This window comes from Solea senegalensis, linkage group LG4 (assembly GCF_019176455.1).
Source record: "Solea senegalensis isolate Sse05_10M linkage group LG4, IFAPA_SoseM_1, whole genome shotgun sequence".
Classification (NCBI taxonomy): Eukaryota; Metazoa; Chordata; class Actinopteri; order Pleuronectiformes; family Soleidae; genus Solea; species Solea senegalensis.
Genome location: NC_058024.1, coordinates 21,118,133 through 21,145,846, shown reverse-complemented (window position 1 = coordinate 21,145,846; position 27,714 = coordinate 21,118,133). Strand labels below are relative to the sequence as shown.

The window sequence follows — 27,714 nt, the reverse complement described above, 5'->3', positions numbered from 1 at the left end:
AAAGGGTGGAGGAGGAGAAGAGACCCCATCACAATCACACACTGGCTGTATCCGCGCTGGGAGGAGAAAATGGCTCGCTTGTGGGAGGACCTTTATTACTGGGATGTGTGAGGGGGCTGTCAGTGAAGCAGCACATGTGCCCATGTAAACAGGATGGAGGGTGGAGTCCATCCTCAGGCCAGGCCTGCATCTATTAATCAAACACTCTTGATGTGCTGCTTAAAGGTCCAGTGTGTAACGTTTAGGAGGGTTTATTTAATATAGTATTTAATATACTAACAATATGTATGTTTGCAAAGGTGTGCAATCACTTTAAAATACAAAGCATGTGGGTTTTTGTACGCAAACAAAGAAGAAAGCCATCCTTTGAGGTTTGTGAAGGTCTCTGTACTGACACCATTTGGGTCAGTACATGATGGCTGTGAATTTCTGGTTGCAAAGTGTCAACATGGCACTGGATGACATAATAACCTGTTGTCACTTTAGATGTTACCAAGTCTTACAAAACTGACTCATTTTCAAATGTTCTCATTATTACATTCATTTACCACTGGACCACAGTCAAGGCTGATTGTGTTGAATGCACAGTATGTCATTTCTCCCACTAGCAGTCTGATTCAAAACAATAACAACAATAGCAAAAATGGGCTTTAATGAAAATGTACTTGAAAAAAAGTATTAATACTGCAAAAATACCCCATTAAAAGTCAAGTCCTGCATTGAATTAGGTATTAAATATAGAATTAATCAAATATAATGTATTTAAAAAAAATAAATGTAACAGCTTAGCTATAACGCTGAGCTGATTTGTTTAGTTTAGTAAATTTTTGTGTATATTGTGTGCAATTTCTGTGTATAATCTTAACCTGCTAAGGAACCGGTAACTATTGCTATTGCTGTGCAAAGCTGTGGAGTAAAGATGAGCTTTCCATCAGAAATATAAGACGGGGTGTCAAACAGCAAAACTATAGGAATTATGAAGCAAAACTATATATAGAAAAAAAAGCAGACGGTGCTGCAAGAGGAGGATAAACACCAGTCAACCACAAGCAACTGACACAAATGATAAGCTCAACAGTTTTGCAAGACTAAATGAAGCTAAATGAAGAGTTTATTGTGCCTTTATAAAAACTGATGGTACATGCATGACCTTCTTTACTTTTAGCAGCAGCTTTGAATGAGGCACAGGGAGAGAGAGAGAGAGTTCCCATATCACACAAATGTCCATGCTCCTATAACAAAATTCTTTTTTTTTCCTACTTGGTGCGATGTGTGGGTTCCTATGTCTCTATTATGATTGTAATCTTTTCTTATGAGCAGCCAGCCTTATCTCTGACATTTTGCCATAGCGTGTATCAGTCTGTGAGCTTTTGTTTCTACAGGATGTGTCGCACGCTGAATTAACTGCTGTGTTTTACATGACATGCTCAGTCACTTCCTACACATCTGCTCAAACCAACCCCATCCCCTGTGATGATCGTCTCACACTCGACCAGACACGGACAACTGATAAGACTTCAGAGGGAAATTGGCCTAAACTCACAATGTTGCATCCTTGAAAACTCAGAGGAGGCTGATGCCAGCAAACAGTTTGTCGAAGGCTGCAGTCGAAAAAAATTCAGCACAGCTCTGCCACAACAGGAAACAAGAGAAAAAAGCGCCACTGTCACACGAGTGAGACCTGCAGACCTGCGTTGATGAAGGTAAAGCTGTTTTACTTGTGACAACTTTCACTGCTTTTACACATCACCTCACCTGAGTGGATCTTTTTAATCTTTCATAGATATTATGCGGATGACATTATAAAATGGAACTCATCAAACAAAAACACCATAAGAATAATTATAATACATTTTTACATGATTCACATTTTATTAAAACTTTACATATTGGTTATTTGACTTCCTACTAATTAATTTTTCTAAAGTAAATCATTACATTTATGTTCTACTTATTCTAAAGGAAACTTACAGTATTTACTTAATTTAATTGGTCTGTGTCTTATGTTGACACTCAAGGAGTACATCTGTCTGTACTACATGGCTATAGGTTATGTATAATGTAGAAACATGTTCCTTCATGGCATCATCTGACGTGTTTATGCGCTCTTCTGTCAGCTATTTTCTACACAAATGACTTCACAAACTTTAACATAAACTTGACTTTGTAATAGTTTGGTTTATTGGTAACTACATTACAGCACAGTATGGTAATAATGCTGTGTAAAAGTGTCAGTAATATTATGGTAATACCATCTCATTTACAGGTTAATCACCAAGTAATAGCTTGGTAAATATGAAATAATAAACCAATAAAATGTGGAAATAACATGGTATCACTGTAATGGTATCTCCTTATTACCACAACATTACCTCCCATGCTGTAAAAAGCATTAGAAATTACATGGTATGACCAAAATATCCAATCCAATCCAACTTTATTTGTAAAGCACTTTAAAACAACCACAGTGAACCAAAGTGCTGTGTAGAAGAATTAATAAAACACAGGATACATATAGGCATAATAGCTCACAAGAGGTGATAACATGCATCTAAAACAACTAAAATAAATGAATAAGTATGACCTTCCTATTACAAAATAATAACCATACTGTTACCATGACCATCATATTTATGAAAATGCTGTTGTCATGTCATGTGAGACTGTGACTCCATGTATGCATGTTTAATGAGGAAGGACAGCATCCTGGAAAAGGCAGCTTTAATGTCAAATATAGATATAAAATAGTGAGAGTCAGTGTAAAATGATATCAGTCTTTGACAAACCAAACATCGCTCGAATCTATAAAGATCCCTGCTTTTCTCTGCATGTTCTCCAGCTGTGTGTGAACTGATACGATGGACAGCCCGTCCTCCATAGTGAGGCGGCGAGCCTGGATCAACAGCAGCCGACAGTGGCCCACTCTGGAGGAACCGGAGGGGCCGTCGTCCCGATTCCTGTCGGCCTCAGTAGCAGACGATGACGTGTTTTCTGATGGTAACTCAGAGATAAAATCAAAAATCTTTAGACATGTACTTGTATTTTATATATGAGTAAAATGGAGATGCATAAGAAGTCTGATCAGTTCCTTTAATAGAATAAAAGAGTTATTTATTCAATAAGGATTACTCATAAAGCATATATGCTTACATACACTTGTATCATTTCCACAGGATGCTTCACAGGAAAGATTGAGAACTGGCTTCTTGGTTGTGGGTGAGTCACCCCCCCCTTTTTTTTTCTTGTGTGTGTGATTATATTTTTTGATCAGACTCTTGCCGACTGTGAGGGACAAGGTGTCACTGTCACTGGAATCTGCTTTGACAAACAAAAGCTGAGAGCTGAGAGTGGAAACACTCTGAGGTCTCATGTTCCACAAAGGCAGTGCCGTGCAGTAGCTGCAGTATTGTTTCCACCACAAGAGCCTGAGATGATGTGTGTGTTGTTGTTTTTTTAAACTTTGTCACTGGAAAAACAAGCATTTAACTGAACAAAACTGACAATGTTTGTTCTTGGGAGATGTCGTTGACACAATAAATGGATATTCAGGTCATGACGTGCACACAGACAGCATTTAGCCCTTTCATCATCTGTTGACTCATTTGTTGTTCAGACTAAAATTGTTATAAAGTACGAGGGAGACACATTACGTCCTTTTTTACGTTATGAAACTGAATGAAGGAAGAATGTCTGCTCCTGGACACTTGTCTCTTACGCGGTGTATCGGCCATTTAAAAGGAAGCTGCACTATAGTGGTAATCGGTGAGTTCAACCACAGTGTGTCTACATCTGACTCCCATCCCTTTGAAACAGTGCAGCGAAAGAAGTAGTGTGATGGAACCCAACAGGGGCTGGATGTGTCGACTGTGAATATTTCTGTGACAGGAAGTTGAATTTAGCAGCCAATTAAAGGCCCAGTGTGAAATATAGAAGATTTATTGGTAGAAATCAAATATACCAACCATAAATATTCCTGTACACACGTGTAGTTGGTTTAAAAATGCAGTTTTGCGCCTTGCTAAAGAGAGGCCATCTTAAGCTGACGTGAATATAGTCTGTGTTATGTGTTTGGATATAAAATCTTACTCAACAAAGAACAAAGATATCCTTTTTGGTATGTGAAGGCCACTGTAGCTCCCTGGTGAATGGAGTAGTGTTTTGTTTATGACAAACAGCAGTTTCACCACTAGATGTCACTAATTCTTACACACAGGATCATTATCTAAGAGGTGATCAGAGGACGATTTCTCACAAGTTTACTTGTACTTATATCTTTGTGAGGTCAAAAAAAATGTAAAAACCTATTTTTTTAGGGACATTATGTCTGAGGGGTTAAAACCTGGTTTTAGGTTTTAGGGTTAGAATTGGGTTTAGGTTAGGGTATAAGGATTAAGGTTAGGCACATTTGTGATGGTTTAGGTTAGGGTAATGCATGTGTCCTCACTAAGACATAACAACAAGTTTGTGTGTGTGTGTGTGTGTGTGTTTTACAGGTCAGAAATCTGTCCCGAGAACACCAGCCGGCTGAGTTTTGGTAAATATGAATTGAAATAAAGCTTCATCATGAATAACAATCAACAAGCCAATTCAAAGTATTTGAGTAAAATACAAGTAGCTCACATGTATGCGTGTGTATATGATACATGAGTTAATATAATTGGTTACTTTGTAACTGTGAAGGCATAAACAGATGTACAGCCAAATGACTGAATATTCATGTTTGACTGAGTCGCCGACTGTGTGTTCACTCTTCAGAGTCTGCACTCAAAACCAACAACTGTGATGATGACCTGAGCCTCGGCGCTGATGGCAAGCACGCACACACACACACACACACGCACGCAAACACGTATGAGCAGCTCTTCTTTTAAGGACTCACATTGACTTAGCATTCATTTGCCTAAAACCACCTAAATAAACTGTTATCCCCAATCTTACCCATAACCAGTTTATGCCTACCCTTAACCCTAATTTTAACTCAGTGGCAGAGCCACTTCCAACTCGAAGGTTGTGGGTTTGATTCCCAGCTCCGCTAGTCTACATGCCGATGTGTCCATGGGCAAGACACTTAACGCCACGTTGCTCTGCCCATAGATGTGCTTTATGAACGTGTGAGTGAATGATGGGTGAATGGCATTTACCAATGACCATTTACCATTTACAATTCAAATCTTAGCCCTGAAATAGGACCAGGTTTGAGTTAAGAGTTAACACACACATACACGTTTATGAAAAGGTTACTCTAACCTTTTCATAAACTACTGACCTAATCCTAACCCTGACCTTAGCCTAACTTTAAAACATGTCCACACACACACACACACACATATACACTGGTTTCCATGACTTCAGAGAGGACATTACATTGACTTACATTAATTTCCTGGAGACTTACTCTAACCTTTTCATAAACGACTGACCTCATCCTAACCCTGACCTTAGCCTAACTTTAAAACATGTCCACGCACACACACACATTTGCACTTCATTCATAGTGAGGAACCTCATGGACATAATGCCTTCCCTAGGCCCCTACCCTGAAGTTAACCATCACAACTAAATGCATAACCCTTAACCCAATTCTAGCCCTATGCTTAAAATGGGGTCTTAACTCCCAAAAAGTAATTGGACCAGCCAAAATCTCCTTACTCTGTGTGGTTTTTGGTCCTCACAAAAGCACAAATACAAGAACATACACATATTTTCATATAGGAAAATGCGGAGTGTGTGATGTATTTTTTATGAGCTTTCCTGCCACACCAAGAACAAGCCTTTCCTTTGTCATGTTTCATGTTTAGTGGTGAGAAGGACACACACAGGTACTGACCTTATTCCTTTCATATCAGCTGTAATACCCCACTTAAATGTTAAGAGATACACAGTGATAATGAGACAATGATATTTACTATTTTATATTACCATCCTAAAATGTAAAACCATACCAGGGCACCACATACAATATAATGTAAGGTGTGGCCATTTTCATCTGCTGTTCCTGGACAGGCAGCAGAGAGCGACAGATAAACGGGCCATCAGATAAATAAAACATGCATTTACAAAACAAAACCTATTCACAACAAATGCAAAACGTCAACACAACACATATTCTCAACATGGCCTCACGATATCATTGTATAAAATGTGAGTGTTCATGTGTTATGTGGACGATTTGAGGCATGATTTCACCCGAGACTTAGATAGTATGTTAACACTATCCCCTTCCTATAGTCATCACCAAATAATAAGAATGGAAAAGTGTCTGGGTGGTTGTTTGTCTCCATGTGTCCCTGTGATTGACTGGCGACTTGTCCAGGCTGTACCCCGCCTATAGCCCTATGTCAGCTGAGATTGACACCCCCTCATGTAGAGGATAAAGCAGTAGAAAATGGATGAATAATATGGTAAATTTTAATGTGAGGTATTACATTGTATTACACCTACTGTAGATCTCAAAATCAAGATAATACCTAGATATTATATTAGAAATTACATGATTTAACGTCATCTCCTTATTATTACCAATTAGTATTGTTACTACCAATGTGGAAATTGCATCAGAAATAAGATGTTATTACCATAGTATTACATCCATGTTATAATAAAATAATTGCTGCTAATGTGCGCTAATGTAACGCTAAGTCTTATCTGAACTCTGTCAGGAGGAGGAACCAGATGATTGAGCACTTTATATACTAAACTGTCAAAGCTCAAGTTTTTATCTCAGGATAACGTTACAGTGACGGTATCTTAATACTGTGACCAACTTATGATACAGTATGTCAGCATGAATGCCTTTATATTCAAAATATGATACATGTACATTAGATGTCCTTTGTATTGGTTTACTTACTTAACACAACTTCCTCCTCGAGTGACATACTAATTTAAGTTCTGCAGTAGAACGACGTAAACATTATCACTCGAGCTTAAATTACCCAACACTTTCCCAGAGGTTTATTGGGTTTTAAGAAGCAAATAAATGTATTCCTCTTTTATTTTTGGTTTCAGCTTCTGTAGTAAGAGGTGGAGACATTTCATGTGAAGCAGGGTGAGTAGCAAATATAATGTTATGATTATGTAAATATAAGGTCATATAAGACATCACTGTTGATCATTTTACTCTTGATCATGTGCTATGAACAAGTTCCTGGTTACACCCATGCACACTTCACTCTGTTGAAATGAGTCACCGGTGTGACTACAAGTGTGAAAAAAAGCCCTCAAATATTACTTCATTGTGCAAAATATGGGCCATTTTGATGCGTTTTCAAAACATGGCACTTCCATAACTTGCCACATAGTAACGAAACTGCTGTCATATCTTCTCACTCCGCGCTGACCATGAAGCCGTGCACCGCATCCATCCCTGAAACGACACAGCAGCAGGTCAGTTGATAATCATTTTCACTCAGTACACCGTTTACATGTGGAAGCATAGTTGTTTTTTAATGTTTATGGCTCATACAGAGTGTAATTCTTAACTTTTCTGGTCTATAGCACGTCTCGTCCAGGATTATCTTTGCCATCACTGAGCCTGGGCATCAGCATGGCCTCCAGCTGCCTCTCCTCGTCCACCTGTAAAACCACATCAAGGTGAGACTGCAGTACTTTTTTTCCTGTACGTCAGCAGACAGACAACCAGGATCTTTGCTCCACATCAATCTATCCTGAATATTACAGCACAGAACATTGTTATTCTGTTCAATTACTGTGTAAAGCGTCTTGTAACCTTTCTTGAAAAGTGCTTCACGTCCTTAAACACAACATTTTTCCTCCCTGTGTCTTACACATACACCAGTGTTTCAGAGGTCCTGCAGATGTGTTCAGAAGATGCAGAGGAGACACTGTTTGAGTTGGGCTTTGGCTCCGATGAGCCACAAGTCCATGTACGCATCCCACCTCGCTTCTTTACCTTCCCCTCTCAGGCTCAAGGCATCAACTTCCGCCTCTTTCTTGACTCACAGCTACGGCGAATACGAGAGGAGGACCCCAGCCTCTCTCTTGCAAGTAAGGGCTATTGATTTATCAAATCTGCTCGAGGTCACATTGGTCATGCCAAGTGTATACTGTAATAATGTATGGTGTTATTCTGTACACAGGTCGCTTCAGACAAGTCCAGGTGCTCACAGCCATGGCCAATGCCTTTTACTCCCTCTACTCCCACGTGTCGCGCACTCCTCTCCAGAAACTGGCCACACCGGAGTTTACCTTCTCGTCTTCCATGGAGAGGATCGAACGTTTCAGAAGCAGCATTCGCAGTGAGCCACGCTCTCCGGTGGAGAGGCTGAAAGACACCGTCTCCAAGATGTGCCTCTACACCGGTTCTCCCAGAGGCTCAGACTCCACTTCTCCACAGCCTTCACCCAGGAAGAGATCCAGCCTCCCAGATGTTGTGGATTTATTGCTGGTGAAAGCCAAGACTGGAGGTGGCAAGAAACTGGATTTTGAGGAATATAAGAGGAGCAGCGTTAGTCAGTTAGGTTCAAATGACGGGAAATCTTGTAACAGAGGGGAAGAGGAGATAACGCATCCTAACATGGAAGACACAGGAAATCTTCAACATGCAAATAAGGGGATGCACAGCAGTAAACACTCTGCTGATGCTGCTGAAAACATCATCCACCGAACACACAATGAGAGCAGGACATCTGTAGACTCGTCAGTATCAGGAGAAACTGTGATACAGCCTAGTGATCACTTTTTTTCATGCCACGACACAAATTCCCCTCAAAGTGACACAAGGACAACAGCTGAGATAAAGCCCGTTGCCAGGGTTACTCACGATCTAATCTGCCCCCAGATAGCCGAGAAGGTACATCAGGCATCCTTCTGTACTCAACACACAGATACAGATACATCATGTGCAAGTAAAAATAAACCCCACATACAAGTCCCTATCTCATGCTCGGGTGATATTACCTCTACAGCAGAGTCCAGATCACTTCCTGTCCTGGCCCAAAGTGGCACCTACACTCATTACTGCATCACTGTGACGGGCTGGGAGGGGGACAACACCTCTGCTTCGTTATTGAACACACGGGATTCCAGCAATACCTTAAGCCTCCCGCCAGTCCACGCAGGCGAGGAGCCGTTAAACGAGGGGAAAACCTCGTACCTGACTCCTGTGACACCTCAGGGCCTGGGATTTCTCTCCAATAACCTGCAACAAGTTAACTCTTTTGAGCTGGAGGAGGTACATTAATATATTGAATATGTGAATGAATGAATGAATGAATGAACTGATGCCAAACATGAAATAAAAAGATAAGAAACAGATAAGGAAACACAAAAGCAAAGGAATAATATGTGCCTGGATCCCATTATACCTTCTTCATAAATAAGTGAATGGATTCAAATCAAAATAAATATATAGATGACTTAACCAAAACTCATGAGCAACCCAAAATGTTATTATCCCAAATTTATCCACGACCCAAATATTTACTGTGTTAAAACACAGAAGACAAATAACCATATTACAATCCATTCTCATCCATTTACATTATAAAACCAAACTATTTTCTGTATCTCTGTTTAAACTGATTCACAAACAAAATCTGTTAAGGTTAAAATCTCCCCTTAAATTGTGTAATTATAGATATTACTCAAAGGACAATCCTTTCTTTAGTTGTACATAATTTTTGAATTTGGCCGGATCCATTTGACTTTAGTACAGTGTTAGTTAGTACTGGAATATTCTATTAAATCTCTATCAACATGGTAATTATTAAGTTCTGAGAATGGTTTGACTTTATCAAGATTTTGAAAATCAGTAAACGTGACTAACAGTTTGTCTGATAAACAATAATAGGTGATAGTAGTGTTTAAATTCATCAGGCAGATTAGACTGTTACTGATACCAAATGATACCGCTGAACCTTTTGATATTCTATCAGTAGATTGTTTACAGTGTACGACAATGAATAAAAGTGCACAGGGGGATAAAACAATGTACACACTGTTCAGCCCCAGTGATAAACAGATGTTCTTTCTATTATTACTTAAATAATATATCTTTGTGTCAATAGGTGCACAGTGCAGGGGAGGAAGATTTGAGTCAGTCGGACACAACAACAACCTCGCCGTTGTCCACCAAACATCAAAACAAAGGTACAGTATTTTTACACACATGACTTGTCAATTAAAATAGCTGAGCGTTACACACATCTCTGGGTGAGAGCATGAAAAGGTATTTATCAGAACAGGGAGGTTTAACACCGAGTGTGTCACCGTGTTGTCGGGTCACACTGCAGCTGAATTTGTACAACACTTAAAGCGGACTGCGTTTGTGTCTGCATCCAGGTGAAGTGACCCGCGGGGACAGCGTGCAGTCAGACAGCAGCGGCTACGCGGACGAAGAAGTCAGTTCCTCTTCAGACAGACACGGCAAATGACAAGAAACGGAGTGAAACAACGTTCAAAGGCGACGTTGTTTTTCTAGCCTTTGGAGTGAAGATTTGTCTCTCTACAAGTCATGGTTTTGAAAACCATCCAAGTAATAGCCTAGAGCCAAAGGATTGAAATGTCTCTTTCTTTGGAGAGGACTTGCATAAGAATTTCATCAGCTCGACACTGAAGGACAGTCCCGTCCCCCCCACCCCCCAGTGCTCATACTACAAATATTGTAAGGAATAAACATAAAGTTGCTAAAAGGGCTTTAATGAAACTGTGGAGATCATATTTTAGAGTAATGAGGCAGTCTGGAGTTACATCATGTCCAGTGTATCACACACAAGAGAATGCAGTAAATTTACATCAAATGTTTTATTGGAAACAAAGTCAATTTCACATGGAGCTCAAACTTTAAAAACTGGGAAACATTTCTTTGACGATGACAAAAAAACAACAGCAGCACTAATACTGTGTCAGCACCTGAAATTTAAAAATGAATTTCATTTATCAGAAAAAAAAGGAACACGCAGATCTGCCATTTCAAAGAGAATGAGGTTCATTTTGTGTCGGCCTTCATTGTGCAAATAACAATGTCCTTTTAAGTAGAACAAAAACGGTTCACTCTGTTCAATATTTATTTCAGCAGAGTGGAAACCAGAATGTCAGCAGATTAGCAAGTACAGTACAATAAAGGTGATGATGAAACTTTTACAAGACATTCATTTACACATAATCCTAGTGGTACGAGTCACATAGACAGAGAACCTTTTCTTTTACAGGGGCTAAAATTATAAACAATGGAACATTCTATAGCTAATATTGTATGCAGAACAATTTGTGGTTGCTTTATTTTTGTGGCATTTAATACAGAAAATCAAGAGTAAGTTTTTGTTCCACTGCCGTTTGATTTAAATTGTAATTTAACTGTAAAGATCCTAATGCAAAGTAAAATGACGGTAAGACATTAAATGTTATTTTGTTCATACGTTCACAGAAATAGGAAGTCAATTTTTATCGCTTGAGGAATTTGAACAAGCGGCAAAAAAGGGGGTAATTCATATCACTTTCCATCACCTTCTAAACACTTGTTCTTTAAATGCCTAAGAGTGACATGAATAAAAATGGTTCAACAGATCAAAAAACAGAAGTTTAAACTGAAAGTGAGAGGGGGAAATAAGAATTTCTAACAGCAACAACATCACAGTGACATAGAATGTGAATTTTATTGGCGCGAATTAATATACAAGACTAAAGCACAAACACGTGTGTAAAAGGGGAAGTCTCTATAATAACTATTTTCTGACTTGTTTTTAGTCTCCTTCTCCATCTTCCAGCAGCATGGCTTATTTGTTTTATTTTATGTCCACCTATGATTCGTCTTATATCTTTTAGGTTGCGCCAGAATTAATCTACAGTTGCTTGGGAAGTCGGTGTGAAAGCACCATTTAAAATTCCAGACATCGCTGCGCTGTGTATGGATGACAGAATACCTTAAAATAATTTGTAACAAATATTTAAAATTAGTATCGATATACATTTTCGGGCATCTCTCATCAATCAGAAATCAAAGTGACCAACGAGGCTCCATGGAGTCGACTTGGGGACAGAAAAAGTGTCCATTTCCAAATTTGAGGTAATTCATGGTATTTGAACTCATCGCAAAAGGTTTTCTCCGTCCAAAGTGGAATCCTGGCAATGTGTCGTCACGCTAGTAGCTAGTTAGAGTCTGTGGGGGAGGAAAATGACATCACTTCCCCCCGGCCATGATTTTGAGGTACTGCAGTGCATTGTGGGCTGCGTTGGCTCGAGCTGCATCTATGCTCGGAGCATAGCCATGGCACACTGTGATTGGTTGTGTGGACAGCTCCACTAGACACTGACACAGGCCGCTCAGACTGCGCTCCTCTAAAACAAGAAACAACAACCGCAATGAAAAAAAAGGATGACATATTACCAGTGTTACACAAGATAGCAGAAGCTGATGTGTCTCGGCCTCCAGGTAAGTCCAATCATCGATGAGGGCGATATGATAGCTATGCTATCATTTTTCATTCCCATAAATATGTCAGTGACTGCTTCCACAAGCATGAGGCCAGAAAAATGTCAAGTGTATTTCAGTTATTCTTTTTTAACTTTGAAATTTATCACTGTAATGTGTCATCAAGGGGATAAATCACATAAAACTAATTGTAACTAATTCATTGATTAATGCAAAATGAAAAATGTCAGTCACCTGTGGAATGGACAGGCCTGTAAAAACACCATCTAATCATATTGAATGGCCCGTACTAATTAATTGGATTGTGACGCATCAATCTAACTGCCACCTGGCGGAAATTTCCAGGATCTCCAACCCTACCTTTAATTATTTGACATATGAACCTTGTAATACAGTATTAATTGAAATGTATTTATGTAGCTATAGTTATCTTCTCCAATCTTAAACTATGGTAACATGCAGCTGCAGCCTGTAGTAAAAGTGACCACAAGGGGGCAGGCTATTTGTTTTGGTCATTGTATTTACAGACATGCAGTTGCTTGTGTGAATTAACAATAAACTCTTACCTGGAGTGAGAATGTGGAGCTCAGCAGACGTGAATATAAACACATTTGTTCAAATCCTGTTATTTGCAAACTCACCTAGATCAAGGTAACTGATGTCAAAGCACTGCTCGAGAGAGAGGTCGCTCAGCAGGGAGCAGAAGTTGGAGCCGGAGGGCATGCCCAGGGGGTGGCTACGGAGCTGAAGGATCTTCTCTCCAGCAGAGTTACGCAGAGAGTCCCACGTGCAGCTGAAGCTTTTACTTTTGCCCGACTCAGTTCTGCTTCCCATGTGCTGTGGGTAAGAGATGAAATTCAAAAAGTAGTTCATAAATACTATTTTTTATTAGCCATCAAGATTTAGCAGCATAAAAAAGGGGGTAATAAAATGTCAGGTGTGTGTTTGAAGGACTGGAACTAACAGAAATTAAAGCAACACAGTGACATTAGTAGAGCTGAAATGATTAATCAATTAATCTTATTAATCGATTACCAAATTAATCGACAACTATTTTGATAATCGATGAATCGGTTTGAAGCTTTATTCATGATTAAAACAACAATACTTTGTATTGTATTCTCTGGATAACAAAGAAATCATTACAAGTCAAACATTTTGGTTTGTGGACAAAACAAGACATTTGCCAACTGTCATCATTTCCAGGTTTGACAAACACTGATCAACATTTTTTTAAGGTTTTCTGATATTTTATGGACCAAACGATTCATCGAGAAAATAATCGACAGATTAATCAGTTATAGAAATAATCGTTAGCTGCAGCTCTAGACACAAGACCTGAAACAAATTATTAAGACATTAACTCCACAGCAAAATGTTAACTGACAATATAAATCAAGTGAAAGGTTCATTTTCCCCACAGACTTCCATTTAAACTAAGTTATTTTTGCAACCAGCTGAAAAGCCCCCTGGTGATTAACTGCAACTTCCACCCCACTTTCTGGGCTTCACTTTTATAATTAGACTACGAACACAACCATAGATCTCACTATCTGGGTTTCATAGTCACATATTTTGCATACATGCTTTTTTCAAAATAATTTACCCTACAAGACTTCCATAAGGTTTTGTAAACTGGTGAACTGGTGCAAGGAGGAGGTATGTCTGGATTTCTTTCTCACCATGGTGAATGTGTCATCCTCCAAGTCAGCATCGTTGCTGGTCCTAAGGTCTACCGGGACGTCATGTATGCGAGATAACATCTTAGCTGCTGCGTTTCTCTTGGCTAGCTTCTTGGACGTTCCACTTCCTGGAGATTAAACTCGAAATTGTGAGTCATGCTGAACAAGAATTTATGATCACACACACAGAACAAAATATTGCACATTTTACCGATTTCCACAAATCTCTCGACTCTACAGGTCATGGTGAACTCTTTGCGATGTGCTGGACCAGACTCCTGAGTGACAGTGTATTCTGGCAAACGCCATCCTTTCTGCACCACCAGTTCCTGACAGAGAAAAGCACAGATAGACATTAACTTAAAAACTACTCCTAAAAGGTTGAATAACTGCCAGATATCAAGAGTGAAAGTTACTTTGAAAAAAGGGGCAGAAGCACTCACTCATTGAACATTATTTTGACAATTCTACAGCCATAAAATCAAAATAAATCCAGGCAGCCTGAATATCATAATGGTCATAAGCGGGTTAATATAGTTTTCCTGTAGTAGCCTTCAGTTCTTTTACATTCAGCCTACACACTCAAATTACTGTGAAAGGGAAGGTTTTATGCGCATCATGTGTGAAAAACGGGACATAGAAATGCGCTTCACACATGCAGTGTGAACACTCATTTGTTAACATGGGTGCCAAAATGACAACACAGCCACGGCATATGCAGTGTGAATGAGGCCTAACAGCCTGAGGAAAGTCAAATGACAAAATTAAAATGTAACTAATAGTTTTAATCACCTGTAAAGCCCCTACAGGATTGCATTCAGACTGTTGAGAGCTGCTTGAGGTCTTCATCTCTGACTGGGAGCTGCACAGAAGATGGGGAAAAATACCTTAGAAGACAAAATAATGATGTATACTTATGACTGAAACTAAAAACAAGAAACTGACCTGTCTACATCAGTAGAAACTTCAACCGCAATAAACCCGTCTACTCCAACACCAACTCCGGCGGGACCTCCGAGACCTCCTTTGAGCATTTTCAGAGCAGCCTCGGCTGCTTTGTGCTTGGCCGCCTTCTTGCTGGGCCCTTGGCCGGTGCAGCTGATCTCTCCAACGGAGACGCGGAAAGTGAAGTTGGGCTGGTGGGCCTGTCCCTCGGCCTTCAGCAGGTCATACACTGGGGTCTTGCCTATCCGCGTTCCATACTCCTGCAGCAGACTGATGGGCGTCTTTCCAGGATTCACAGCCAGCATTTGCTCAATACTAAACAAACAAACAAACAAAGAGCAGAGTACGGCATGTCAGACGACATATAAGTATAAGAAAGTAGCAAAAAATATCAATAACTGACAGTGGTTTTGTATTAAATTTAAGCCTCCCACCACTAGTTAGCAGCAGGCTTTTCATCATTAGACTTTCCCCTCTCTTTCCTCTCCTCTCACTGCACAATAACTAAATTATTGTTGCACATAATTTGTTACTTTTTACTATGGCAGTTTTTCTTAAAATTATTTTGGGGGCAAATAGTAATTTGCTGCCTTGTCTTGCTTTTAGTTTCAATACCTCTAGTATTGAGGTATGTATCATATCAACTGTCAAGCATAGAGGAAGATCATGAGACATCTGGTTTAAGTGGCAGTCAACTTTTCTATGACTTGGTAACATAAATTATACAAATGTTTCAATATCGATGTGAACATTTTGCCTCAGATTTATGAAATGGTTCTCAATATAACAACAGAGTAATATTTTGCTATATCATGCTTCACTAATATTACCCCATTAAACCTCATTGTGAAGATTAACCATTCCACATACAACTGTTATATAAAAGTCTTTCAATTCGAGAGAAACAGGAAAATGTGATATTCTTGGTTTGCAATGACTTACTTTAGTGCAATGCCAAACAAAAACAAATAAATACAAGTAGACAATCTAACGTATTTCTTGCATCCTCTACTGTCAGAGATGTGTTGGGATGCAACAGTGAAAACAGACAATAATCAATTATCAGAGCAGTTCACGACCAAAGCAGAACCCAGTCAGTCACATGTATATTTGGCACCTTATTTAGAAGCTAGCTAAGAAAGGTGTGCATTTAACTATCAGATGTAAATAGATTTAGACGGAAAAAATCTACTGTTAAAAGCACGTAAGTGTACGTGCTATATTAGCTTAGCATTTGTGCAACATCACCTGGAGCACCCGGAGTTCTTCTTCCAGCCGTCCGATGCTGTCTCGTCGATCATTCCCTATTTCACGCAGACAGTGCCGGTCGGTTTCGGATGGCGAAGCCCCCACCAAGACGGACACTTCGCTGTTCATTAGACGGTGTTTTCCCGGCAGAACGTAAGTGAGGCAGCGACATGTGAAAAGCACACGAAGAGCACTCTTCGACGTGACGTATGGAACGTCCCGGCGAAACTCCAGCTCCCATTGGTCCGAGGAAGCTCTGGGTTAACTCGTTTTACAGACCGGGAGGCACCGCCGCACGGTGCACTGTAGCAAGAACGCTACCGTACCGTTTTGACTTACTCGTCATTACATTTGACTGGTCTAAATGACAGTTAGAGGGTGTGAGACAAGTCACAATTAAAGTTATACTCTTTCCCCGTTGTCACAATTAAAGTATCCGACTCGGTGCCACAGTTGTCAGGCGTTACTACGACTAGGTTAAATGAAACAGAGCTAGTTGATGTACGCCGTCAGCATCCGGTTTTCGAAATAAAACGTTAACTAACAGGTACACTGAAACAAAGGGAGATGACGCACGGTGTTAACATCCGGTTTTCAAAATAAAACGCCAACGAACACGCAAAACGCCTTGTAATTAACACCGTTCAACGTTCCAAAAGTATTTTGTATGAATGTTTTAAAAGAAACTTTTCACTGAAAGCATCAATACACCTACAGTTTCATTGCTTAGTTCTTCATTTAATCATCAGATATTGTATTACAGCATCGGCTGTCTTACATCAGGTATAGTGGTGGTTTTTTTTTAAAATTCTTAAATGTAAATTCAACTTTTATTTTGTTAACTTTGGACTCAATTCAATATTTGCTGTAAATGCATCACACTTTAACTGTCATGAATAACATTGGCCAGAAGAGGGCGACAGTCATACACAGATCTGTCTGACTTTTAAGCGTCTGTGTTGAGGCCGTGGTCGAGATGCTTTATTGGTAATTATCGAGACTTCCTGGCACCTGTCATCTTTACAATACACAATTATTAATTTGTTAGTTTAGTAGACTGAACCTTCTTAAGAAAAAAGTGAAGGTTTGGAGTTGGACCCAGCCATAAGGTAGGATGTCAACTCAAATACCCTTTCAAGAACAGGACTAACATACTTATACAGACCCCATTAAAAAGGTGGTTTGTTTTTAGTTTTTAGCATGACAATATAAATAAAAACAGACCTTTTTTTCAATATTTACATTGAAAAAACAAGTGGAGCAGGACAGCATAAAAATAAAATACAGTGCACAAAGGTAAAAGCATTTCCGAGAAGGAAACATGAAAAGACAAGAGTTTTATCTAATCCACAAGGCTTGACCATGTCTTTAATCTTAAATTTGAGTTTTTGTTGTTAGAGAGGTGGGGAGGTTGCATTTATTTGTAATTCAGGCAAACAAGAGTTGATGGTAATGAAAATTGTTATAGTACAACATTACAGGCTGAGACGAAGCCCAAGCAGGCCATTAAAACTCATTTTGACCCACAATGTCACAACCCTTCTGCCCAACTAATCAAGCAGCACCGCTATACAACATTTCACTACATTTATTTCTTTTATTTCTGTGGCTGGACAATTAATCGTTGATGGTTTGCTCATGAAATCCCCTCTGGCCACTGCTGAATCAGAACTTGGATTCTGATGGCCTCATTCACTGGCATCAGTGTGTCGATGTGGATATGCACATTTTGCCAAATGCAACACAAAGTGAACTGGCCATGACAATGAGTAAAGTTGTCTCCCATTTGAACTCCCAAACCTACAATCAAAGCATGGTGATTTATGTGACATCAGAGTAAGCCGTGCCTACTCATTATTCTTACTGTGAGCGTTAATTTGCCTTGTTCACCAGGCCTTCCTTTGTTGGTCAGAGGTCCTAATTTATTGACCTACAACATGATAGTCTAAGTGTTTTTACTGAGCTAGTGGTTAATGAGAGTGTACGTTAATACCGCTTTAACTGTGACAATATACTTCACCCAAAATATATTCACACATCCACAAACACACTTTCTTTTTCCCTGTTTTGGCCTGGCACGTTCATATGTGTGGTTCCTCGGTTGCCAAAATCATCAGTAGATATCTTCAAGCATGGGGCTGTATGAATGCTCTTTTTCCCTCCTTCCACAATATGATGTGTTTCCTTTTTTGTGTGTGTTTTGATCCCTCTCTTGCGGCCAAGCTGTGCTGTGGTGAGGCGCGGGTTCGAGTGGCGCTCCTGTGTTATTTTTGGCAGCAGCAGTGGTTGGTGGCTGTTGAGGAGAGAGGAGACAGAAGGGGGATAGCGTGAAGCCCAAAACCGAGGCTGTTTAAGGGATTTCTGTCTGAAGGAATTGCTTTGTAATGATCAGACCTATTATGGATGTGTGCGTGTGAGCTCTCAAGCATGAATGCACACACACACACACGGAAAAAAGGCTGGCATGTGTATTCCTACATTTAACACCTAATGTATGACCTTATTTACAGACCACTTTATCATGTAAAATGTGAAGGTTTTCGGAGAATCAGTGCCATCAATACACAAAGAAGCCGGAATTTAATTTCTTCTTTTATTCTCCACACTTCCTGTGACATGGGGAACTATAGGATTCTTGTTTGTCATCCACTTTGTTTATGCTCTCTTTTCCCACTGTGGGAGTCACTGTGAGACATGCTCAGGCAACATGCAGTGTCAGACATTCACGCTCCTCCCTCTACACGTCTGAAAGCACCATTTGAAAAAGATTTCCTCCAACTCTATTCTTGGCCACAGATCAAGAGAGTGTTATTACTCTACTTTATTTATTTATATAGTGTGGTGGCAATGTGTGGGAATGTATGTGTGCATGTATGCACTATATGTGCGTGTGCGTGAGTGTGTGTGAGTGAGTGATGTGTAATTGTGTATGTATGTGAGTTAAGCCACAGAGATATTTCAATTTCTTCAGAATATTAAATAAACATGCAGCAGCAGCAGCAGCTTCAGTGAAGCGCTGCTTGCCAGTGGGTTTTGGGTTGGATGGGTGGCGGTGCTGGTGGTGAAGGGGGAGAGGGGGTTTGTGGCCGTGGCTCTGGGGGGGTGAGGCAGCTCATGGTCAGGGCCCCCGCCGGACACACTGGCGCCTCGCGCTGGAGGACTTCTGAACCACCACACTCCTCCACCAAAACCCTGCCAACCCTGGCTCCGTGCTCCCACTTCCAACCCAAATCACTCAGTTCTCTTTCTGCATTTTGACTCTCTCTCTCTCCCTCCTTCTCTCAGTCTATACCACTGTCTCTCTCTCTCTCTCCCTCCTTCTCTCAGTCTATACCACTGTCTCTCTCTCTCTTCCCCCTTCTTCCCTCCCTCTTCCTTCTGTCCTCACACAGTTTTTAATTTGCTATTTGGCTGCTTTTCTCCTTTCTCACTTACCGCTGTACTTTTGATGGCAGGTCTCTCTGATTGTGTTTTCTCTACCTTTTCTCCTGAGGGTTTTGTGTTTTTACATATCCACCCGCCATTCTGTGCATGGTCTCCACTCAAACCCCTACATTCTAAATGTTCCAAGGAAGTATTTAGTGGCTTGAACTAAAAAAAAGCAAACATGAATGGTTTGGGCTGTATGTCAGTCATCGAGAATACCATCAAGATAGTAAGCATTTTGAAGAGGAAAGAACAGTTTATGGGTGTTCTAGAAATTTATAAGAGTATTAGGTTATAATGGGGCATCAATTTTCTAAGTGTTTTTCCAACCATCTCCAAGAGATATAGGGCTGTTCATCTTGTCAGGGTAAAGAAATTTCCATTGAGGTCAAAATTGAGTAAAGTGTTCCACTGTGACTATGCGCTTTAACAATAACGCTCCTAAATTGATGACGAGAAATACTTTTTAGATTACTGATAGTGCTCAGCCACTTCATTCAAGCCTGTTTGACTTTTTTCACAAATCCTTACTGTACCTAGTGCTGAGCACAAGTGAATTATGGACGTCAAGCATCTTAAGTAGAGTGGATATGTCTTTAAGTGTCACACGTGCAATTTTGCTCACTTAATTTTCCCCTGGAAGCAATTTGTCATCCGGAGGCCATTAAAGGAGAGGATATTATCTTTTTAAAGGGGCACAGAGTCACCCACAACTCTCCCACAGTTCCTATAAACAAAATGGCCTCATTTAGTGGTACATTTGGTGCATTGGGCAGCAAGGGAGCACTCCCTTTAAACCTTTAAGGCGGTTTGGGCTCGGACAGGCTGTGACATTGCACGATTGGAGTTGGAAATATGAGAGACACTCCAGGTTTGATGATGCAAGGCACACAGGCGGCTGTTTGTTTTGCTAAGTGTGAGAGGGGTCTCGCCTCCATCGCTAATGTAATAATGATTCATACGGTGCAACGAGGAGCGATAGGGCACAGTGTGGCAAGATACAGCATTGTTGCATCAGCTGGGCTCAAAGGCATGCTGCCACAGTGAGAACTGAAACGACTCCATGAACGAAGAAATGCACACGATGAGGATACTCCAAGACTGAGGCTCAATTTCTGTACTTTTCTTTGGCAACGTGGAGCCACTTCCGCCTCTGACATGTAATTGATGGCTTAAAATGATAAGGACAATTGACCAAAAGTCAAGATAGCTTGACCTTTTTACCTCTTTCCTCTTCAGCCACTCTTTCATTCAGGCTGACCTCTCCTGCTCTCCGGGTCATGTTATGGTTCAGCCAGGTCAGTTTGCCTTTTCCCTTTGCTAGGAAAACCTTATCTTGTTTTTTTTCTTATGACCTGACTGCTGAGCCTCTGGGCGTGCTGACATTCTTTTCCCTTTCTTCCCCCGCTCTGTCACAGAGACCCAGCCACACCTGCAGACACCTGTGCTTTTGTCCTACCTCATGCCTCCCACAACCCCCCCTCCTGCCTGCCCTGCATACACGGGTATGTGGTGTAGGTACTGGTGCCTGTGGCTATGTGGGAGCACAGTTGATTGTTTTCCTTGACCACTCAGTTAGGACCAGATAATCACAAGAAAAAAGGGGGCTCATTAGCATTTGCTCCAACACATCATGATAAGTTGTTCTCTCATTTTAAAGAGTTGAAACTTGTGTCTCAGAAAGTATGTGTAATTTCATCTAACTCATCAAGACTTAACTAAACACTGCTTGAGTGAATGATTAAAAATAACTTACTTTGTGTTAGGTTGCGGAAATGGGCTGTGTGATTGCTAAAACAGGTGTGTCTGGAATAACCCTTTCTAGTCCTGTTAAAGCCTGCAGTGATTTGATTTTGTAAATGGAGTGCAGGGGCACCAGTGGGCAAGCCATATGGAACAGATTGTCCTTCATGTGTCATTGCATGTATATTTTCTTTTAATGACCTTTTTTTTGAAGCGACGCTTAATGTTTCCTGGCTTCCTAAATAAAAGAAGTAAAAATAAAGTTAAGGCTACAGTATGCCACCACCACTGCCGAGGGAGTGTGTTTAAAAAAGGCAGAAAACACCAGTAGCAGCAAAGGTTTTAAAAGCCACTGACCGTCTTCTCAACCCCCCACCCCCCCACCCTTACTTACTGGTCAGACACACCCTACCAAAACCCCATTCTCCCTGTTTGCCTTTTATGCTGTGGAATCGACAGTGCGCCCACTTCAGACCACCATAAACATGTCGGTCCCTGATGACAGAGTCGGCCCCGGGACGTTTTATATAAAGTGACCTCAACTACAGCTCATTAGAGGCCCTAAATTGGAACCATGCAGACAGGGAAGTGTAAATGTTACATCAGGAGAGTAGGTACAGCTTCATGGGGGTTCTGTCTGCACAGGTCTTCACTTCTGTGATGAGTTTTATGTAGCAGTTACTTCATATTGCATGTCCCATTTGTATTTTTCTTGTATTTTCATTAGCATTCAAATTATGACTGGCTACATAAATCAGTTGTTCACCAGAGTGGACAGATGTGTGAGGTCTTGCATGCTTGTCATTGTTTTAAAACATCACCTGCTACCATTCATATGTCACAAAGAATTTAAAATCTTTGCCTGCCAATACTACAAAGCAGAACACGTCCATTGCAGATTTTATTTGGTATATCCTGAGGTTATCTCACCTCTAATGGTGAACTGGGAGTCCACCCACCTCAACTATTTTTATTAGTCTGCAAAGTAGCCTCCATGACCTGGCAGAAAAGTCGACACATTGTGGCTTAACCTGTTGCCACTCACTGTGGCAGGCATGAGCGCACATTCGAGGCTTTTGGCTGACTGTAAAATGGAAGTAACGCTCAGTCCAGCTTCTTCTCTGAATCTGAATCTCCACATCGTGTCTTTCGTCCAGCATCCTGACTTAATTGGGGTCCTTTGTTTGACCGCCTCCCTCAATAAACAATACAATCTCAGCACCCTTGTCCTAATCCCCTTTGGCCTCTGCCGGATCATCGCATCGCTCTGAGTAATTACCCCTCTCAAGCAGGAGAGTGGAGTAATTGTCTTTTGGTGTAACTACAGTGGCTCTCTGAAAAGGGGTCATTGTGTGGAGTTAAGACTTAACTTCAGTGGAGGGCTTTGTTTGTGCCGCAAAAGATAATAAAGTATTTGGTCGGCCAAACGGTGAGGTAGAAATATTCAAGGAACGACAACTTCTTTTGCACCTTAACATCAAAATGGCACATTTCAATGTCCATGAATAATAATAACGCTAGCAAAGGAAACGTTTTGAAATGTCTTTACTTTTAAAAGCACCAGAAAAGTCATGATTTCACACCATAACTCTTATACAACATGTACACCTTTGCCAGGTTTCATGCTTTAACACTATTTACAGTATCTTATACACTAATTTTTCACAACACATCTGCAAATGTTGAGTGGCTCAACACCACGCCAGGAAATTATGAACAACAAGTCAAGCTCTTATGTTTATGTATCTTTTTACGACTCAAGACATCATTCTTTTCATCATGAAAGTTATACAAAATGTAGGAAATACATCACAAAGTAGAAAAATAACACACCTAACAATATCTATATATTGTTGTAAATATATAGTATGTACAAACAAGGAGAAGCCCTTATTATCATTACATTGTCAGGTGTGGAAGACTTCACAATTAAAAGATTATATAGAAATAGTTTACACACACACACATCTAACATCAAGATCTATAAATTAATCTTTAAAAACATAGCCCCAAAACTCCACAGAATAACTAATAAATAAGAGAAAAAAAATTAATTTAATGCATTTGAATTTCTTTTTGGCCAGCTTAAACCATCTTGCATTTTTTTTTCAGGCAGAATATGTCTTACAGGGTGCAAGATGATCTTCCTAGTGTATAATTTAAGACATAAATTAGATTATTCATGTAAATATGAAATTAAATTAGACATAGCAAGAAGCAAACAGCAAACAAAAGTGAAATGCAAAACCAAATGTCTCTGGCAACAAGAAGCAGTAAGTAAGACTGTCCGTTGATTGTTTCAAGAATAATGAATAAGTATCAAAGTACAGCTGTAAATCTGATTTTTCTCAAGGCATGCAATGCTCCATCAACTCCATCATCCTGACCATAAGTCTCGTTGTAAAACTACTTTCCTTTTGCGGCTTGAGAGCTCTTTTCCTTCTGCTTTTGCAGATTAAATTTCCCCAGTGGTTTGTCTCATTTGAAAGGCAGAAAATACGCGTAGGACGCGAAATGTGTGCATGGACATGTTTACTATTACGTGTTTATGAACGTGTGTGTGCATTGACACAGTCCTGTGTGCGCATGTATGTATGTATGCATGCGTGCATTACATATGCTTGCACATTTGTTCATGGTTATCTCTGTGCATGTGCATGTGCTCATGCAACATGCATGATATATTTGCGTCCACTTAGTTGGTCATTTTTGTGTGTGCCTGCATATATTGGTGTGCATTGGTATATGTTTGCAGGATTGGTCATGTTTTCTGATTGTCAAAGCGTGTGTGTGTTTGTGTGTACAGTATTTGCATATGTGTGTGTGTGGTCTAGAGAAAATGAAGCGATTGCTACCTGCAACATACTCAGTCTGTTATCATACTATCAAGTCTTTGTTAACTTGGTCCGGTGTCCTTCATTTGTCATGAAACAAAACACTTTTTTATTTAAAAGGTGGACTTATTTCGCCATAAAACAAACCCACCATGTCAGAATTCAGAAGTGAATACAAGATGTGACAGCTGATTAAGTCAGATCTCCAACAGTCCACTGCTGTTCTCCACTCCGTTTGGTGTGCCAGTCTTCTCCTCTCCGTTGCTGATTTGGTCAGGGTTGGTTGGTACGACGCTTGTGTTGAGCTCTGTGGTCTCTTCACTCCGAGGATCCGTGTCTCCCTCCACAGCTACAGCTTTCCCCTGCATTGCAGAATCTGCATGGGTCTTCTGGTGCTTTGAAAGGTGGTCGCTACGTGTGAAACGCTTGTTGCACAGTAAACAGGTGAACTTCTTCTCCCTCGTGTGGGTGCGCACGTGCCTCTCCAGTTCATCCGAGCGGGTGAAGCGCTTTCCACAGAAGAGCCAGTTGCAAACAAAGGGCCGCTCGCCGGTGTGCCAGCGCAGGTGGGCTTTGAGGTGGGAGGCCTTGCCGTAGACCTTCCCACAGCCTGGGATGTGGCAGCTGTGGACCGGCTTCTTCCTCAGAGATGCGGCAGAGGCTCCCAGCCTCTCCAGCTCCTGGCAGTTAGGGCAGTCACATGAGGACCTGGTGGGTGTACCCCCTCCGTTGTAGCCCCCTGATCCACGAGCGGGTTTTAGGCCCATTTGACTCTCAATCAAACCTGCACTTGGCACAGGCTTGGGTTTGTACATGTCCTGGGGCAACATGTGCTGGGAAGGCTGAAGGAGGTGTGAGGAGGAACCCAGTCCCACAGAAGGGTAAGGTGCTGGGTTGAGGGGTGTAAAGTCGGTGCTGTAACTGGATATCTGGGGACTCAGGGAAGCCTGTGGTGCTACAGGCTGCAGGGAGGCCTGGAGACCTCCGTCCGACTGGGGCTGTGTCGCTGACAGCCAGTTGGAGTTGGGATGGACATCCCACCAGGAGGATGTGGCATTAGCTGGGGCAGCGGTAATGCCAGGGTGGATACCGGCTTTATACCAGGAGCCATATGGATGTGTCATATCCAGTGAGGTATAGACACTAGTGAGGCAATCAGCCGTAGCGTGGGTCTTGGACACTAAAAGAGACGGGTCCTGTGAGACAGAGGTCTGGAAAGAGTGGGAGAAAGGGTTATACTCTGTAGAGTAGCCTCCAGCTGAAGGAGGGGGGCTTCCAGTGGGTGTGAGGAGCCCACCACCTCCTCCCCCTCCTCCAGCTGTGGTGAAGGAGCCAGTGTAGGAGTCCGCCAGGCCACTGCCGTCTGCGGTCCGTCCATTCTTAGCTGCGTGAAGGTCGGAGGTCATTGTGTAGGTCTTCTTGATTGGAGTGGTGCTGCCGGTCTTACCGGGTGTAGCCGAATCCCTGACGGGGCTGGTGCTGCCAAATTTGTTACAGGTAGCAGTTAACATAGCCAGAGGACTGGAGCCATAACGTGCGTCTTCCTGTGGAGGAGGAGACAAGAGCCAAAATGAGACTGTCTGTCTGCAGGAAATGGCTGCTTGCTGCTGCTGCTGCTTCTGTCAGTGTCAACTCTAATAAAAAACTTATGTCTGACTGCCACCGCTGGCTTTTTTCTGCTCGCTCTGTTTTCAAAGTGGTCAGAGCAATTTAAGGCATTGAATGTTTATGCTTGTGAAGGTTCTGCTCTGCTCAGCAAAGACGACATTCCCTCGATCTTTTGTTTCACTTAAACCGCCGTCTACGAGTTATTCTTAATGGTGCATTCATGATTGTTTTAAAGTTTTATAAAACTGCGTGTGCACGCATAGAAGATGCAAACAACTGCTTTTTGTCATCACGAAGTGGAAGCTCGTGGTCCGTCGGCCTTATCGTTGTCCTGTTTATATTCTTACACATTTAGTCGTGACCATCGTCCATGGTTATGATCCTGTTGATTGTCAATTTAAGCTGACGTATTTCCAGTAACATTTTAGACCTTTTAGAAAGCAAAGCTCCTCAGTGAATGTGTATGAAACAAAGTGCTTGATTTCTTTTAAATGATTTTATTTTACGTGTATAATTCCCTCCTAGATATTGGCCCTCTGGCGTAGCAGTATAGCAAACCCTGCAGCACGTCAGCATTTAAGAGGCATTAGCCAGTTACTGCTATTGTATATGTTGTATATTACTAAAATAATATCAACTCGACTTTATTTCATGTTTGATTCTGTGTCTGTTGAACATCCGTCCACTGCTACAAAATTCAGTAGCAAATGAATCATGTTGTACTTTCAAACGTATCTGCTTTATGCCGAATAAAGTTAATTTAAAGTAAGTGTGCCTGTAAATGTTCTTGAATATCTCTATCATACTCTTTTTGTTCTCCATGCAGACACGGGCGTTTAGAGGTCAACTCCCTCTAAGACCTTAGAGTGAACCTTTTGCATCGTCATACACATTGTGATCACAATGTTTTTATCAAAGAATTATGTTTACGGTCCCTGTGTTGGCCTTGACTTCCATTCCAATTTAGAAATGGATGCATGAGCCCTGTAGTGGTAATGTAAAAACTATAAGCAACGATGAGCAGAAGGTAAACCTGTTCTTCTGAACATCTCTGTGCAGCTTTACTTTGTCACTTACGTGGAGAACCACACTCTTCACAAACAGTAAAAGTGTAATGTAATATACAGTAAAACTCCAGTGTTAGTTTTCCTCACAACTTACTTTTTGTAATAAGTTTTTTTAGTAGGAATTTCAGCAACATTCGCATCATAAACGTTTTTCTGTTGTTGTAATAATAATAATAATAATAATAATAATAATAATGATAATAATAAAGAAGAAGAAGAAGAAGAAAAAAACAAATCTACTTACAAATACATTCCCTACCTCCAGAATAGATGCGGCCATCCCTGAGAAACAAAATCCTAAGGAAGCTGAGGGGAGCGGGAGAAGCGCAGCTCTGAGTCCCGGGACAGTTTGGAAGAAGTTGAGCTCTGCATCGGGGAAGTGTTTTGAGGCACAGGGAACCCGCCCCCTAATTACAGGCTCCGGGCTCTTTGAAGGCTCGCGAAGAAGCAATAAAAACTCAGAGATGGGGGGAAAAAGGACGGAGATTGGTGGATGAAGAGGGGACATCCCACCTCCCTAGTGGGTTACTCATCAATCACCATGTGTGGACATTATTTCAATTTCATTTTTTTTTTCCACCGGGATTAGTCCAGTGAGTCTGAGGCAAGATATTTAACAGTCGAATTCCATCACAGAAACTGTACATTTGTATTCACATAGTAATGCATATACGAATTGGGGCAAAGTCTCACCCGAAAGTTATATTATAGCAACATAATAATAATAATACTACGCCTGGGCCTATAGTAGCCTGCCACATAAATAAATA

At 40.9% G+C, this 27,714-nt stretch overlaps 3 protein-coding genes across 4 annotated transcripts; 1 reads left to right on the top strand and 2 right to left on the bottom strand.

Annotated features, from left to right (window-relative positions):
• The first annotated feature begins 796 nt into the window (after positions 1 to 796).
• Positions 797 to 11,101, top strand: tespa1 (thymocyte expressed, positive selection associated 1). Its single transcript, XM_044025055.1, has 12 exons — positions 797 to 1,703; positions 2,840 to 2,997; positions 3,174 to 3,216; positions 4,494 to 4,534; positions 4,756 to 4,809; positions 7,009 to 7,048; positions 7,348 to 7,386; positions 7,498 to 7,593; positions 7,799 to 8,007; positions 8,100 to 9,193; positions 10,029 to 10,110; positions 10,303 to 11,101. Exons 2-12 carry the CDS (start codon positions 2,859 to 2,861, stop codon positions 10,392 to 10,394), a joined length of 1,929 nt encoding a protein of 642 aa, XP_043880990.1. The 5' UTR covers positions 797 to 1,703; positions 2,840 to 2,858; the 3' UTR covers positions 10,395 to 11,101.
• Positions 11,102 to 11,601: 500 nt separating this feature from the next.
• tarbp2 (TAR (HIV) RNA binding protein 2) lies at positions 11,602 to 16,724 on the bottom strand. Its single transcript, XM_044025061.1, has 7 exons — positions 16,267 to 16,724; positions 15,019 to 15,333; positions 14,866 to 14,935; positions 14,285 to 14,402; positions 14,074 to 14,201; positions 13,033 to 13,228; positions 11,602 to 12,297 (listed from the first exon to the last, which is right to left on the bottom strand). Exons 1-7 carry the CDS (start codon positions 16,317 to 16,319, stop codon positions 12,140 to 12,142), a joined length of 1,038 nt encoding a protein of 345 aa, XP_043880996.1. The 5' UTR covers positions 16,320 to 16,724; the 3' UTR covers positions 11,602 to 12,139.
• Positions 16,725 to 23,159: 6,435 nt separating this feature from the next.
• sp7 (Sp7 transcription factor) lies at positions 23,160 to 27,282 on the bottom strand. 2 transcript variants are annotated; one of them, XM_044025057.1, is made up of 2 exons: positions 27,189 to 27,282; positions 23,160 to 25,813 (listed from the first exon to the last, which is right to left on the bottom strand). In XM_044025057.1, exons 1-2 carry the CDS (start codon positions 27,222 to 27,224, stop codon positions 24,467 to 24,469), a joined length of 1,383 nt encoding a protein of 460 aa, XP_043880992.1. In that variant the 5' UTR covers positions 27,225 to 27,282; the 3' UTR covers positions 23,160 to 24,466. The 2 variants fall into 2 exon arrangements, with proteins under 2 accessions (XP_043880992.1, XP_043880993.1); XM_044025058.1 differs by having other exon boundaries at positions 27,204 to 27,282.
• Positions 27,283 to 27,714: the final 432 nt, after the last annotated feature.